The sequence below is a fragment of the Natator depressus genome, chromosome 10, assembly GCF_965152275.1.
Source record: "Natator depressus isolate rNatDep1 chromosome 10, rNatDep2.hap1, whole genome shotgun sequence".
Taxonomy (NCBI): domain Eukaryota; kingdom Metazoa; phylum Chordata; order Testudines; family Cheloniidae; genus Natator; species Natator depressus.
The window spans coordinates 48,275,120-48,289,136 of record NC_134243.1 but is presented as its reverse complement, the minus strand read 5'-3'; the positions used below and the strand labels follow the sequence as shown (position 1 = coordinate 48,289,136).

The 14,017-nt window shown below is 44.7% G+C and overlaps 2 protein-coding genes across 3 annotated transcripts in view; both read left to right on the top strand.

The window, feature by feature from the left end:
- Positions 1–14,017, top strand: part of HMG20A (high mobility group 20A) — a 75,485-nt gene that overhangs the window by 41,539 nt on the left and 19,929 nt on the right. For both annotated transcript variants that reach the window (XM_074966047.1, XM_074966048.1), the window contains 3 exons: positions 6,368–6,460; positions 8,531–8,678; positions 11,193–11,405. In XM_074966047.1, coding sequence (XP_074822148.1) covers positions 6,368–6,460; positions 8,531–8,678; positions 11,193–11,405 — 454 coding nt within the window. The remainder of the gene's footprint in view (positions 1–6,367; positions 6,461–8,530; positions 8,679–11,192; positions 11,406–14,017) is intronic.
- LOC141994626 (uncharacterized) lies at positions 221–1,729 on the top strand. Its single transcript, XM_074964858.1, has 2 exons — positions 221–626; positions 1,215–1,729. Exons 1-2 carry the CDS (start codon positions 221–223, stop codon positions 1,727–1,729), a joined length of 921 nt encoding a protein of 306 aa, XP_074820959.1.

Below are 14,017 nucleotides of genomic sequence, written 5' to 3'. Positions count from 1 at the left end.
ATCTCATTTCCTGTTTGGCCAGCGTGGCAAGCTGCAGGTGACCATGCAGAGCTCATCAGCAGAGGTGACCACGATGGAGTCCCAGAATCGCAAAAGAGCTCCAGCATGGACCGAACGGGAGGTACGGGATCTGATCGCTGTATGGGGAGAGGAATCCGTGCTATCAGAACTCCGTTCCAGTTTTCGAAATGCCAAAACCTTTGTCAAAATCTCCCAGGGCATGAAGGACAGAGGCCATAACAGGGACCCGAAGCAGTGCCGCGTGAAACTGAAGGAGCTGAGGCAAGCCTACCAGAAAACCAGAGAGGCGAACGGCCGCTCCGGGTCAGAGCCCCAAACATGCCGCTTCTATGATGAGCTGCATGCCATTTTAGGGGGTTCAGCCACCACTACCCCAGCCGTGTTGTTTGACTCCTTCAATGGAGATGGAGGCAATACGGAAGCAGGTTCTGGGGATGAAGAAGATGATGATGATGATGAGGTTGTAGATAGCTCACAGCAAGCAAGCGGAGAAACCGGTTTTCCTGACAGCCAGGAACTGTTTCTCACCCTGGACCTGGAGCCAGTACCCCCCGAACCCACCCAAGGCTGCCTCCTGGACCCAGCAGGCGGAGAAGGGACCTCCGGTGAGTGTACCTTTTAAAATACTATACATGGTTTAAAAGCAAGCATGTGAAAGGATTACTTTGCCCTGGCATTCGCGGCTCTCCTGGATATACTCCCAAAGCCTTTGCAAAAGGTTTCTGGGGAGGGCAGACTTATTGCGTCCTTCATGGTAGGACACTTTACCACTCCAGGCCAGTAACACGTACTCGGGAATCATTGTACAACAAAGCATTGCAGTGTATGTTTGCTGGTGTTCAAACAACATCCGTTCTTTATCTCTCTGTGTTATCCTCAGGAGAGTGAGATATAATCCATAGTCACCTGGTTGAAATAGGGTGCTTTTCTTCAGGGGACACTCAGAGGAGCCCATTCCTGCTGGGCTGTTTGCCTGTGGCTGAACAGAAATGTTCCCCGCTGTTAGCCACAGGGAGGGGGGAGGGTTGAAGGGGTAGCCACGCGGTGGGGGGAGGCAAAATGCGACCTTGTAACAAAAGCACATGTGCTATGTATGTAATGTTAACAGCAAGGTTTACCCTGAAAGAGTGTAGCCAGTGTTTTATAAAATGTGTCTTTTTAAATACCGCTGTCCCTTTTTTTTTCTCCACCAGCTGCATGTGTTTCAATGATCACAGGATCTTCTCCTTCCCAGAGGCTAGTGAAGATTAGAAAGAAAAAAAAACGCACTCGAGATGAAATGTTCTCCAAGCTCATGCTGTCCTCCCACACTGACAGAGCACAGACGAATGCGTGGAGGCAAATAATGTCAGAGTGCAGGAAAGCACAAAATGACCGGGAGGAGAGGTGGCGGGCTGAAGAGAGTAAGTGGCAGGCTGAAGAGAGGGCTGAAGCTCAAATGTGGCGGCAGCGTGATGAGAGGAGGCAGGATTCAATGCTGAGGCTGCTGGAGGACCAAACCAGTATGCTCCAGTGTATGGTTGAGCTGCAGCAAAGGCAGCTGGAGCACAGACTGCCACTACAGCTCCTGTGTAACCAACCACTCTCCTCCCCAAGTTCCATAGCCTCCACACCCAGACGCCCAAGAACGCGGTGGGGGGGCCACCGGCCAACCAGCCACTCCGCCACAGAGGATTGCCCAAAAAAACAGAAGGCTGTCATTCAATAAATTTTAAAGTTGTAAACTTTTAAAGTGCTGTGTGGCATTTTCCTTCCCTCCTCCACCACCCCTCCTGGGCTACCTTGGTAGTCATCCCCCTATTTGTGTGATGAATGAATAAAGAATGCATGAATGTGAAGCAACAATGACTTTATTGCCTCTGCAAGCGGTGATCGAAGGGAGGAGGAGAGGGTGGTTAGCTTACAGGGAAGTAGAGTGAATCAAGGGGCGGGGGATTTCATCAAGGAGAAACAAACAGAACTTTCACACCGTAGCCTGGCCAGTCATGAAACTGGTTTTCAAAGCTTCTCTGATGCGTACCGCGCCCTTCTGTGCTCTTCTAACCGCCCTGGTGTCTGGCTGTGCGTTACCAGCAGCCAGGCAATTTGCCTCAACCTCCCACCCCGCCATAAACGTCTCCCCCTTACTCTCACAGATATTGTGGAGCACACAGCAAGCAGTAATAACAGTGGGAATATTGGTTTCGCTGAGGTCTAAGCGAGTCAGTAAACTGCGCCAGTGCGCCTTTAAACGTCCAAATGCACATTCTACCACCATTCTGCACTTGCTCAGCCTGTAGTTGAACAGCTCCTGACTACTGTCCAGGCTGCCTGTGTACAGCTTCATGAGCCATGGCATTAAGGGGTAGGCTGGGTCCCCAAGGATACATATAGGCATTTCAACATCCCCAACAGTTATTTTCTGGTCTGGAAATAAAGTCCCTTCTTGCAGCTTTTGAAACAGACCAGAGTTCCTGAAGATGCGAGCGTCATGTACCTTTCCCGGCCATCCCACGTTGATGTTGGTGAAAAGTCCCTTGTGATCCACCAGAGCTTGCAGCGCTATTGAAAAGTACCCCTTGCGGTTTATGTACTCGCCGGCTTGGTGCTCCGGTGCCAAGATAGGGATATGGGTTCCGTCTATGGCCCCACCACAGTTAGGGAATCCCATTGCAGCAAAGCCATCCACTATGACCTGCACATATCCCAGGGTCACTATCCTTGATATCAGCAGATCTTTGATTACGTGGGCTACTTGCATCACAGCAGCCCCAACAGTAGATTTGCCCACTCCAAATTGATTCCCAACTGACCGGTAGCTGTCTGGCGTTGCAAGCTTCCACAGGGCTATCACCACTCGCTTCTCAACTGTGAGGGCTGCTCTCATCTTGGTATTCATGCTCTTCAGGGCAGGGGAAAGCAAGTCACAAAGTTCCATGAAAGTGCCCTTACGCATGCGAAAGTTTCGCAGCCACTGGGAATCGTCCCAGACCCGCAACACTATGTGGTCCCACCAGTCTGTGCTTGTTTCCCGAGCCCAGAATCGGCGTTCCACAGCATGAACCTGCCCCATTAGCACCATGATGCATGCATTGGCAGGGTCCATGCTTTCAGAGAAATCTGTGTCCATGTCCTGATCACTCACGTGACCGCGCTGACGTCGCCACCTCGCCCGGTATCGCTTTGCCAAGTTCTGGTGCTGCATATACTGCTGGATAATGCGTGTGGTGTTTAATGTGCTCCTAATTGCCAAAGTGAGCTGAGCGGCCTCCATGCTTGCCTTGGTATGGCGTCTGCACAGAAAAAAGGCGCGGAACGATTGTCTGCCATTGCTCTGATGGAGGGAGGGGCGACTGACGACACGGCTTACAGGGTTGGCTTCAGGGAGCTAAAATCAACAAAGGGGGTGGCTTTACATCAAGGAGTATTTCAGGCAGGACTTCACGGAGGGTTCCAATAAGAAATGGTGCACCTAAGTTATTGTTCTTATTGGAACAAGGAGGTTAGCCTGGCCTCTGATTGATACATGGCTAGATTTACCTCGCTGCACCTTCTCTGTGAGTGACTGCAGTGTGACCTAGAGGAATGAGTCCCCTAGACGGGGGAGGAGGCAAATGAGTACAAAACAAATCTGGTCTATTTCTTGTTTTGATCCACTCCATCTATCTTTTACATCTTTGGCTGGCAGCAGATGGTGCAGAAGGACTGCATGCCATCCACATCTCATGGCTGCTCGGCAGAAGATGGTACAGTACGACTGCTAGCCATCGTCATCTCTTGCCTGCCCGGCAGAAGATGGTACAATACGACTGCTAGCCATCGTCATCTCTTGCCTGCCCGGCAGAAGATGGTACAGTACGACTGCTAGCAATCCGTATTGCCTGCCTGCTCACCATAAGATGGTTCAATAGGACTGACTGCAGGACTAAAGAAAATGACCTGGTAAAGTCACTCCAAATTTAGTCCCTGCGCCCATGTCTGCCCAGGCGCTCCCAGCCGACGCGGCCAGGAGCACCTCGGACATGACGAGGACGGCTACCAGTCGTATTGCACCGTCTGCTGCCAGAAGGCAATGGGTTGCTGCTACTGTGTAGCAATGCAGTACCACGTCTGGCAGCACCCAGGAGACATACGGTGACGGTTACCTGAGCGGGCTCCATGCTTGCCGTGGTATGGCGTCTGCACAGGTAACTCAGGAAAAAAGGCGCGAAACAATTGTCTGCCCTTGCTTTCACGGAGGAAGGGAGGGAAGGGGGGACTGACGATATGTACCCAGAACCACCCGCGACAATGTTTTAGCTCCATCAGGCATTGGGATCTCAACCCAGAATTCCAATGGGCAGCGGAGACTGCGGGAACTGTGGGATAGCTATCCACAGTGCAATGCTCCGGAAGTTGACTCTAGCCTCGGTACTGTGGAAGCACTCCGCCGAGTTAATGCACTTAATGCACTTAGAGCATTTTCTGTGGGGACACACACACTCGAATATATAAAACCGATTTCTAAAAAACCGACTTCTATAAATTCGACCTTATTCCGTACTGTAGACATACCCTTACATATACTATACATACACAGAATTTTTGTGTGGAAATCTTGAAAGCATAATTTCCATTCCAGGTGGAAATTAGATTGATTTGAAGTGTCCATTTCACCTAGAACTTACATTGATCTGCTGATTAGGGAATTAACTGAATACTTACTTAAAGGAATCATAGGGTTAGAAGGGACTGCAAGGATCATCTAGTCTGCCAAGATGCAGGATTTGCTGGATTTGTTGCCAAGATGCAGGATCAGTATATGCGCAACAAATGGCCTTCTTAGCATTCAAAATAATCCAACGTCTCCCCACTGATTGTAACTGTTCCTTCAAGCACCTGTTTGGTAGTGAACCTTGCATCCTGCTGCCCCTCTTTTTTTAATAATACTGCCTTACTAAGTCAGTTACTGTAGAGCTTGGGAATTTTTCAGGTCTTTTCTTGTTGTCCTTGACCATCAAGATACCCTTTTAAAAAGCTGTAAAATAGCCAGAGTGTTTAAATGTGAGACTTAGCCTGGATCTGAGTCTCTCACTTGTCTCATTCCAATGTGGGGATTCTGTGGGTTTGTCTTCATTGCAGAGTTAACCCAGGTGATCAGCACCCAGGTCTGAGCACCTGGGTCTGAACAGCCACACTGCAAAACTTTAGCCAAGTCACTATGTCCTCACTAGGTTTCAGAGTAGCAGCCATGTTAGTCTGTATCAGCAAAAAAAACTGAGGAGTACTTGTGGCACCTTAGAGACTAACACATTTATTTGGGCATAAATAGCCTAAATAAAGCTTATGCCCAAATAAATGTGTTAGTCTCTAAGGTGCCACAAGTACTCCTCAAGTTTTTTTATGTCCTCACTAGTGCTGCATTCCACCATGTGTGTTGCTAGGACTTCTGGGGCATATTCCTTGGTTCTTTGTACTGCAGTATGGTGACCAGCTTTATGATTCTTTCCTATTGAATTGTTGGAGAACTTGTCTGTCTTTCTGGGCACATGGGGAGAATTGTGGGAAGGCACTGGAGGACTATTAGAATACTATCAGAGTATCAGATTTTTGCTTATGACTTCATTGCAAAGTGGGTGGGTTACTCATCTGAGTAAAAACAGCACCTGGGCTCCAATCTACACCCACCGCCAGGGCACCCAACAGAGGAGCAGAGGGGAAACAGATTATCGTGAAACCACGTCTGTATGTGGGTGAGAAATTTTTGTGGGTGGGGTTGGGGCAAAACCAGAGTAAGAGCCCTGGTAACTCTGCAGTGTAGGCATACTCTAAGGGTAGGAATGGAATTTTTCTCTCTCCATCAGGGTGAAACTTTTTCTGATAATTGTAGTGATTTCTTTTTCAGTGATCTTATATATGTTCTGCTAGGGGTGGGTATGAAATAAGCTTCTATTCATGAAGTTATTCCTCCACAATGCAACAAATATGTGCATAACAATACATTGTGAAAGTACAGGAGTCAGGAGAGGAAGTGAAAACACCAACTCAAATTGAAGCTGCAAGGAGGATTTAGGTAGGTAGGCAGAATGTTATTTCCCACTAAGATGCCAACAATCTTCAGTTCTGATTATAAATACCTGATTGATGGGACCAACCTGGGATAACCCAGTAATATAAATTGGTAGCTTCATGTCACACAATCAAATCTTTTAGGTCCAAATAATTCAAAAGATTAACCAGGGTGCAGGATTAAATTGAGGCTGATGTGTTGTGTTGCTTTTAAGAACTGGCAGTTAAATAATACTTGCAAAGACAGATCATTAAATGGGCAGGACACTTGTGAGAAGTAATTCAAATGTTAATTTTGCTTCCACTTTCCTCTTCACAGAGGTATGGAGAACCTGATGGCTGGCTCATCTCTACCCCCACTGTTTGCAGATGATGATGGCTCAAAGGAGAGCAGTGATATGCCCACAACTGGGTAAGCAACTGCTGCTCTAAATTCAGCTCACAGATATTGTCTCTTCACAGACTCTCCAGAGAAAGTACTCCTGATTGTACACTCTTGCTACTAGACTGATTGAGCGCCATTAATTTTCTCTTTCACATGTACTCTTCTGGTATTTGTAAAATCTTGCTTTCCAAGAACAGCCTTCTAGAGCGGGTCTGCAGAAATGGTGATTGTTTTCTTTATTGTGCTCCAGTGGCACCACTAAATTTCTGTTAAAGATACATTCTTGTTTAAGGGATGTCCAAGAACAGAACTGATAAATTAATACTCTTCCTATCTATCAAACAAATTGTCCTTATTTGCACAGGCTATAAAGCAATGGCCCTGGCTTAAGTACTCAACTACAAAAGATTAGATTCTTTTTCAGGAATACTTTTTTTTTTTTTAAGCATGGTTGTGCTTTAACAGGTTTCTTTTCTATTCTTTAGACCTCCAAGGGGAAAATTCACATCTAGCATAAGCAGGTACAATTCTATGTAATTAAACATAGAGACACCTGCTTATACCAGGTCCGAACTTGGCCCCACATCTCTGGGCCTCAAGATTTGCTGACACGAAGTGTGGTGCATGTAAGAATCTTGACATGCTGTTAGGAGGGATTAAGGGAATGATCTTTCATCACCTTTCATTGAAAGTCCATACACCACACTTGAAATTTTTCCTACTCTGTATTTGTTAGTATATTAGAAGGTTGTGATGCCTAAAGTGGGTTAAAATCTGAGAAGTGACTGAAAATATCACTGTGGGGTTCTATAGGTGTTCTCTCGCTCTCTCTCTCTGTATGCTTAGTGATAATAAACCATGGTTTGTTTTGTTTTGTTTTTTCTAACTGCTGGCTCTGTAATCTCAACCTGAGATCTGAAAGTCAAGCCTGTCTCTTTCTCGGTTGTGTATCATTATCAGTAAACCTGGCCCAACTAATATGTATTTCAGAATAAGGTGCTGTAGAGGTGTACAGCTCTCTGGACATGAAAATTAAAATTCTGCAGTTGGCACTTGGTTAACATGTCTGATGTTGCACAAACCAGAATAAGAATTAATCTTGCTTTGTTGTAGTTATGTTAGCTCTACGTCGCTAACGGGAGAAAAAAGTAGTAAAATTTTTTTTGTCCATTGACGAAGCAGCTATAGCTTTGAATATACACAGGGAGCAGATCTCAAAATTGTTCAGATCTATGAATGATTTCATTAAGAACAGTGGTTAGAATGATCAGTGGATTGTTGCCCTAAAACAGCAAGTCCCCAAGATCCATGCAGATCTCTGGGGATCCACATAGATCATATACCTCCATATAGCTGCACTGTTGGCCTCCATACCACAAGCAGCCTGATTCCTGCAGGGTGCAGCCATTGACTGAAATGCCATCTTCAACATCTCTTGACTGAAGAATAACAGCCATTCAGGGGCCTAGTGGGAACTAATGATACTGGAGTCTGCTTCAGATATCCAGGTGTGTCAACAGGAGACAATACTGCAAAGAGTTCCATCCCAAATCCCATGGAACCCCAATGGCACAGAACACTTATACAGGGCTATAGGAAATGCATACAAGAAGGTGCAATCACTTGGAGGAGGATGAAGATAAGACTCTCTACTCTGTACCTTTTTTGTCATTCTGCTGGTGTTCCCCTGAACACAGCTGCAGGATTCATGTGTTTTCATTCCTGCTCCCAACCTTCCTTCATATGACTGCATGTTTGATTATTCTTTGAAGCAGATAGCGTTTAGTTTTGTTTGTGTTTGACTTGTGTAAGCACAAGTTCCTCCAAAAGTTAGTTTTCTTAGGACTGTTTTGTCTCCATCAGGACCTAGGGGAGCTTTATCTAAATCCCTGGTAACTGCTATAGACAGTGGCCTGGAAATCACATAGCCAGATGGAACATACAGCTGTCTGAGTTGCTGTTTTTGTAATGTCTCACCTTTTGTCTGGCCTCAAAGTTGTGTAATAATTGCAACATCATTGCACAGTTCAGAGGAGCAGAGGGGAAGTAGATTACTGTGATAATGCCTGCGCTTTCTCACACAACTTGATTTTCCAGGTTAGCCCACTCTGAGGGGTCATACAGTGGAGGAGCTTCGCAGTCTGTGAACAACCCAGACTTTGTGGAGGACTTGTCACAAGTTCAGTTGCTGCAAAATGAGTCTTCTAATACAGCTGAAAGCAGCGAGCAGAGACTTGAAGAAGAGGTGAGCTGAAATAATATAGTTAACACAAACGACTTATTGATTGAGAGAGCAAAGCATGGGCTCTCCTCCCCATCCGTCACTTTATCCAGTCAAGTTTTTTCTTGTAGGTTACCAGTTTTCATCCATCCACCATATCCAGGAGGCTTTTTTCATATCTTTACTTTCTATAGCTATTTCTCCTCTGTTGCACAATCACTTTCCTATAGTCAGGAAAACATAGCAGGCAGACCCTCCAAGAGTGATGTCTGTGGCACTCCTTAGTTTAGCAAACCAAGATCACTATTTCAGTGGTTTGCCTACCTTTCCTTCTTTCCTTTCTCTGGGGAAATAGTACAATCTAATGATTTGAGTAGGGGACCGAGACTCAGACCAGAGTGCTATTCCCAGTTCTTTCCCTGATTTACTTTGTGACCTTGGACAATTCACAACCTATCTGTGCTTCAATTTCCGTATCCGTAATATGGGGAGAATCACACTTATCCACCTCTATAAATGTTTTGAGATACTCTAATGAAAGGTATAACTGTTGCTAATGCTTTTTAGACTGGAGTTGTGTATCATCTTTACTGATATTGATGATTTAGAACAATGGTTCCCAAACTGGGGGGGTGTGAAGAAATTCCAAGGGGGCGCGAGGCTGCCCAGCCTTTGAGCTCCCGGCTGGGGAGGCTAGGCCCCAGCCCCTCCCCTCCTGTCTGCCTTTCCCTGTAGTTATGCCGCCATGCGGGCAGCATGGCTTGCACCTGCCCACCTCCCAGGCTTTCCAATAAGCCAGTTCTGCCATTCAGAGCAGCCTGGTAAGGGGGCGGGGAGGGGGAGGTTGGATAAGGGGCAGGAGGTTCTGGGCGGGGTGGTTGGATAGGCGTGGGAGTCTCGGGGGGCCTGTCAGGAGTGGGGGTGTGGATAGGGGTCAGAGCAGTCAGGGGACAAGGAGCAGGGGGGGTTGGATAAGGGGTGGGGTCCCAGAAGGGGGCGGTCAGGGGACAAGGAGCAGGGGGGGTTGGATAGGGAGTGGGGTCCTCTTGGGGGGCGGTTAGGGGCGGCGGGTCCCGGGAGGGGGTGGTCAGGGGACAAGGATCAGGGAGGGTTGGATGATGGTAAAGGAGAGGTGGGGGGCTGAGGGTTTCACGAAAATTAAAATGGGGGCGTGATGCCGAAAAGTTTGGGAACCACTGATTTAGAATGTTGAAGAACTGAAGCAAATGTTTGATCTCAAAGTGCTTTTACACAGACAGATTCTGTGTCCACCCTTGAAAGCTATATTCAGTTTTGATGACCTCATCTCAAAAAAACTACAACAGAAGTAGTGAAATGCCAAAGAAAGGCAATCAAAGTAATAAGAAGCCTCAAGGAGGGGAAACTTCCATTCCAGGAGAGATTAAAAGAATAAAAGAAGGGCTACATGATAGCAGTATATAGCGTAAGAAGATAGCATTGTCCAGAGATTATTACAGAAACATGGAGTTCAGAGAACTCAAGCAAATCCTCAAGCAAATCATTTAACTGCCCTGCTTCAGAGTTTCTCCACCTGTAGACTAGGGACAATACTCAACTGCTTCTGTAAAGCTCTTCAAATTTCTGATGAAAGGAGTTTTAAAAGTTCAAAGTAATTTATAATGATGTCCGTAACAACAGTGAGCATGGGAGGGAAAGCCAAGTGGTATTTCTACATTATTTACGTTATTTACATTATTTGTTTACATTATTCCATGATACAAGAAGACTGGGAAACATAACATCCGAATGCAACAGATTAAAAGGGAAAATATTAGTTAATATACAGTATGGTAGATAACGTGGAACTTTCTACAATAAGATACTGAGGCAAATAGCTTTGTAAATTTCCAGAAAGATTAGACACTTCGTTTAGAATAAGAATAACATCTGCAGTTATATTATCTAGGATGACAATTTCATGAGCATTTACTCCTCATGCTTCATGGCATAAAATGATTATAGGCTGTGGTCAGGAAGAAATATCCCATGGCATAATATAGCACAATTGTCCAACTACACTGGTTTTGTTTGTTAGTTAGTTTTCCCACCCCCCTCCTTCTGAAGTAACTAGTATGTGTCACTGCTGGAGGTAGGACAGTGAAGAAGATAAGTTCCATTACAGCGTGTGTTATATTCCTAAATAAACGTTTTAGTGTCGTTCAGTTGTACGATCTCAGTGTGGTGGCGCTGGTCTCAACTCACAGTCCTACAGCTAGAGAATCATACTGGGATGATGAAGATACCATCTTATTGTCCCATGGACCTGCAGTGATGTTACAAAATAATTTCTGATGATGAGGCTCATTTGTCTGGCTTTGTTTACAAGAAGGTCACGATTAGACTAAAGTGAAGTTTGAACTTTACAGAGAAGATAAGTGAAGAAGCTTATATTGCAGCCACATGCACCTTATTAAAATGTTTGAGACGTGAATATTTGTTCCTTCCAGGGGTAAAATTATTTATTTGATTTTTTTTTTTCCCCATTCAGTCTGAATTTTCTTCTGTTTCATTTTGCAGCAAAGAACTAAACGAGGAGGCTGGTCCAAAGGGAGAAAGAGGAAGAAACCCCTTAGGGACAGCAATGCCCCGAAATCCCCCCTCACAGGGTATGTGCGATTCATGAATGAGCGTAGGGAGCAGCTTCGAGCGAAGATGCCTGAAGTCCCTTTCCCAGAGATCACCAGGATGCTGGGCAATGAGTGGAGTAAGCTGCCTCCTGAGGAGAAACGGGTACCATTAACTTTCCTTTTCCTTGCTGGGGATTTGATTATTGTTTAATGGGAACACTATTGCTTACTGAGGAAGTTGACACCAGTATTTGGCCATGACAGTGTTTAGGAAGATGTTTTTAGATGGGGTGCAAAGGCCCTTAAGGGGTAAAGGAAGGAACCCTCTTGGGACAAAAGTAGCTCTCCCTAGTCATTGCTGGTGGAAAATTATATAGGCCCTATAAACAGTGCAAGGGTATATGCAGGACACGCATGAGTCTTTCAGAAGAGAAAGATAGGCAGACCAGAAGGGATGGGCTGCTCACAGCTAGCTGGGGTAGAGCTGGTTTTTTGACAACGTATTTGTCCATTTTCAAGGTCTGCTAGCTATGTAAAGAGAGCATAGCTTTGTAATTTGTGCTAGTGAGAGTGTTTTGTTAATTTTAGTCTCTATAAAAATCTGTCCCAGGAATGAGAATTTGTTTTTCTTTCAACCAGAATATGGTGTATCTCTCTTCATCAGTTTACCTGGGCCTTCTGCACTATACCTCATATGTGAATTATGGCAATGGCCAGCTTGATCTGTTCCTTTACTTCCTTCCACTGGAGCGGATGCCAGCATCACTACTAAATTTGTACTATTTGCAGCTGATTTCTTAACCGTAGTTAAGATTGCATGACAGAGTTCAGTTTAACAGAAGCTTTAAACCTTTATTTTGTAAATATCTCATTGCAATAACAAAAACATAGACTATAAACTTTGGATACTATTTGAATTTTTCATGGTTTTTTTGATGAAAAATGAATTGATACAAAGAGAATAAGAGCTCAAAAATCAATCAAACCCTTTGGGTTTTTTTTGTAACGAAATGTCTCATTTTTTTTCTTTGTACCTTTTTTGCAAGAAATCTAAAACATTCTGTCCTTTGTCCACATTGTTGCTCCTCATGTGCAGATTCCTAGAATATCAGTTACACATTGATAGTGTTTGTCCATACAGCATTTGATAACATTTTAACCATAATAGAAAATGTGTGTCAAGGTCAGCTTGCTGAATTTGATGACAAATCTGCTGCAGAATGATTGCCGTCACTCACTTCTAGGGGCAAAAAACAAAAAAAAAGATACTCCCTTAACAAATAACTCTGTAGCCTAAGGAAGGCTGGGAAAGAGGAGACCAGGTGTTCAAATCTTTCCTCTTTTAACTGCTGTTTAAATTCCTGTGGAATTCACTGGACTACCCTTATTATTGAGTCAGATCCTGAATCCAAACCTAGAAGACAGAGAAGGGCTGCTGAACACTCTCCCCCCCACTCCTCCCGCGGTCCCCTCCCAATCCCATTTTTAAGAAATAAGTTAGCAGTTAAGTTAACACTCCAGGCCTGGGACACAGGTCTCCAACATGACAAACCCCAGTCTTATGCACTGCACCACACTGCCTTTCAGTGTGACTAAATTAGGTTTTGGATCTCCTAGTTTTAACCACTATAAACCACACTCCTCTTCCAGAGTCAGGAATCAAATCCAGAATTCCTGATCATCAGTATTCTACTGCTGACTAGAGAGTACTTGTATAATTCAGTGGGAAAGCATGTTTCAAGTCTCTCTCCATTGTCTGGTCTCCAAAGAGACAAGAAATTACTCCTGTCAATCAAGTGACAACAGTCTAGCTATGGATCTTTCTCCCCATATCAGGGGAGCTATGTACTAAGGTACACCAAAGCTGTATAAAAATAACTAGAAAACTGGCAAACAAAAACTGCATTTAGTGGCAGGTAGGGTTGCAGCAGGACACATGCCATCCACCCAAAACCATAAAAGGATGGCTATAAGAAGCTTAAGGAGTACGACTTGTGGATTCCTTTCCACCTTCAGATTGCCTACAACATTGTCAATAATTCACTCTAATGCTCCATAAGGCTTTCATTTCCATCTCCAATTGATACTTAGAAGTTATATGTACTCAAGTGTCATCAAACTTGCAAAACCTTAATAGTGACCTCAACAGTGTTAAGGCAAAATAATGTCCCAAATGCATGGAATGTGTGATAGCCAGATGTACTAAATGATATTAGTTGATATAATGGATATAAAAGCATATGAGGTCACTGTTATGGTTTTGCCCGAGTAATATGAATAGGGTTGCATAATATTCATGATATAAACTTGTATGGGGAAAAAGCCTTAAGCATATTGTACTGAAACATGATAGCAGGGAAGGGAGCGTTTTGGTGAAAGGGTCCCGTTAATTCCCATGTTGTGTTATGGCTATTCTTTAAGTGGTTTGCAGTCCAGCAGTTTCTATATTGTTCAAGAGTTCCCTGCATTAAGCAGATGTATGAAAATGCTTCAAGTTTATTTCTTAAAAAATAGACTGAAATATCACTAAGGCTTAAACTGACAGATCCCTCTTGGTTCTATTCTCTCTGTAAACTACGTGTTCTCATAGTACTCATAGTAGCTACGTCTGTCTCCCCTATCAGATGAGAGGACAAGATATTGTGTTGCAGCATGGTATCGGCCTTTCTCCTAGGGGTCTGAAGGTGAGAAAACACAGTACTCTGCTTCAGGAGACTGACACACCTTAGCAACAATCTGAGCCCCTAAGGGTGATCCATAACCAGAGCTTCCTGT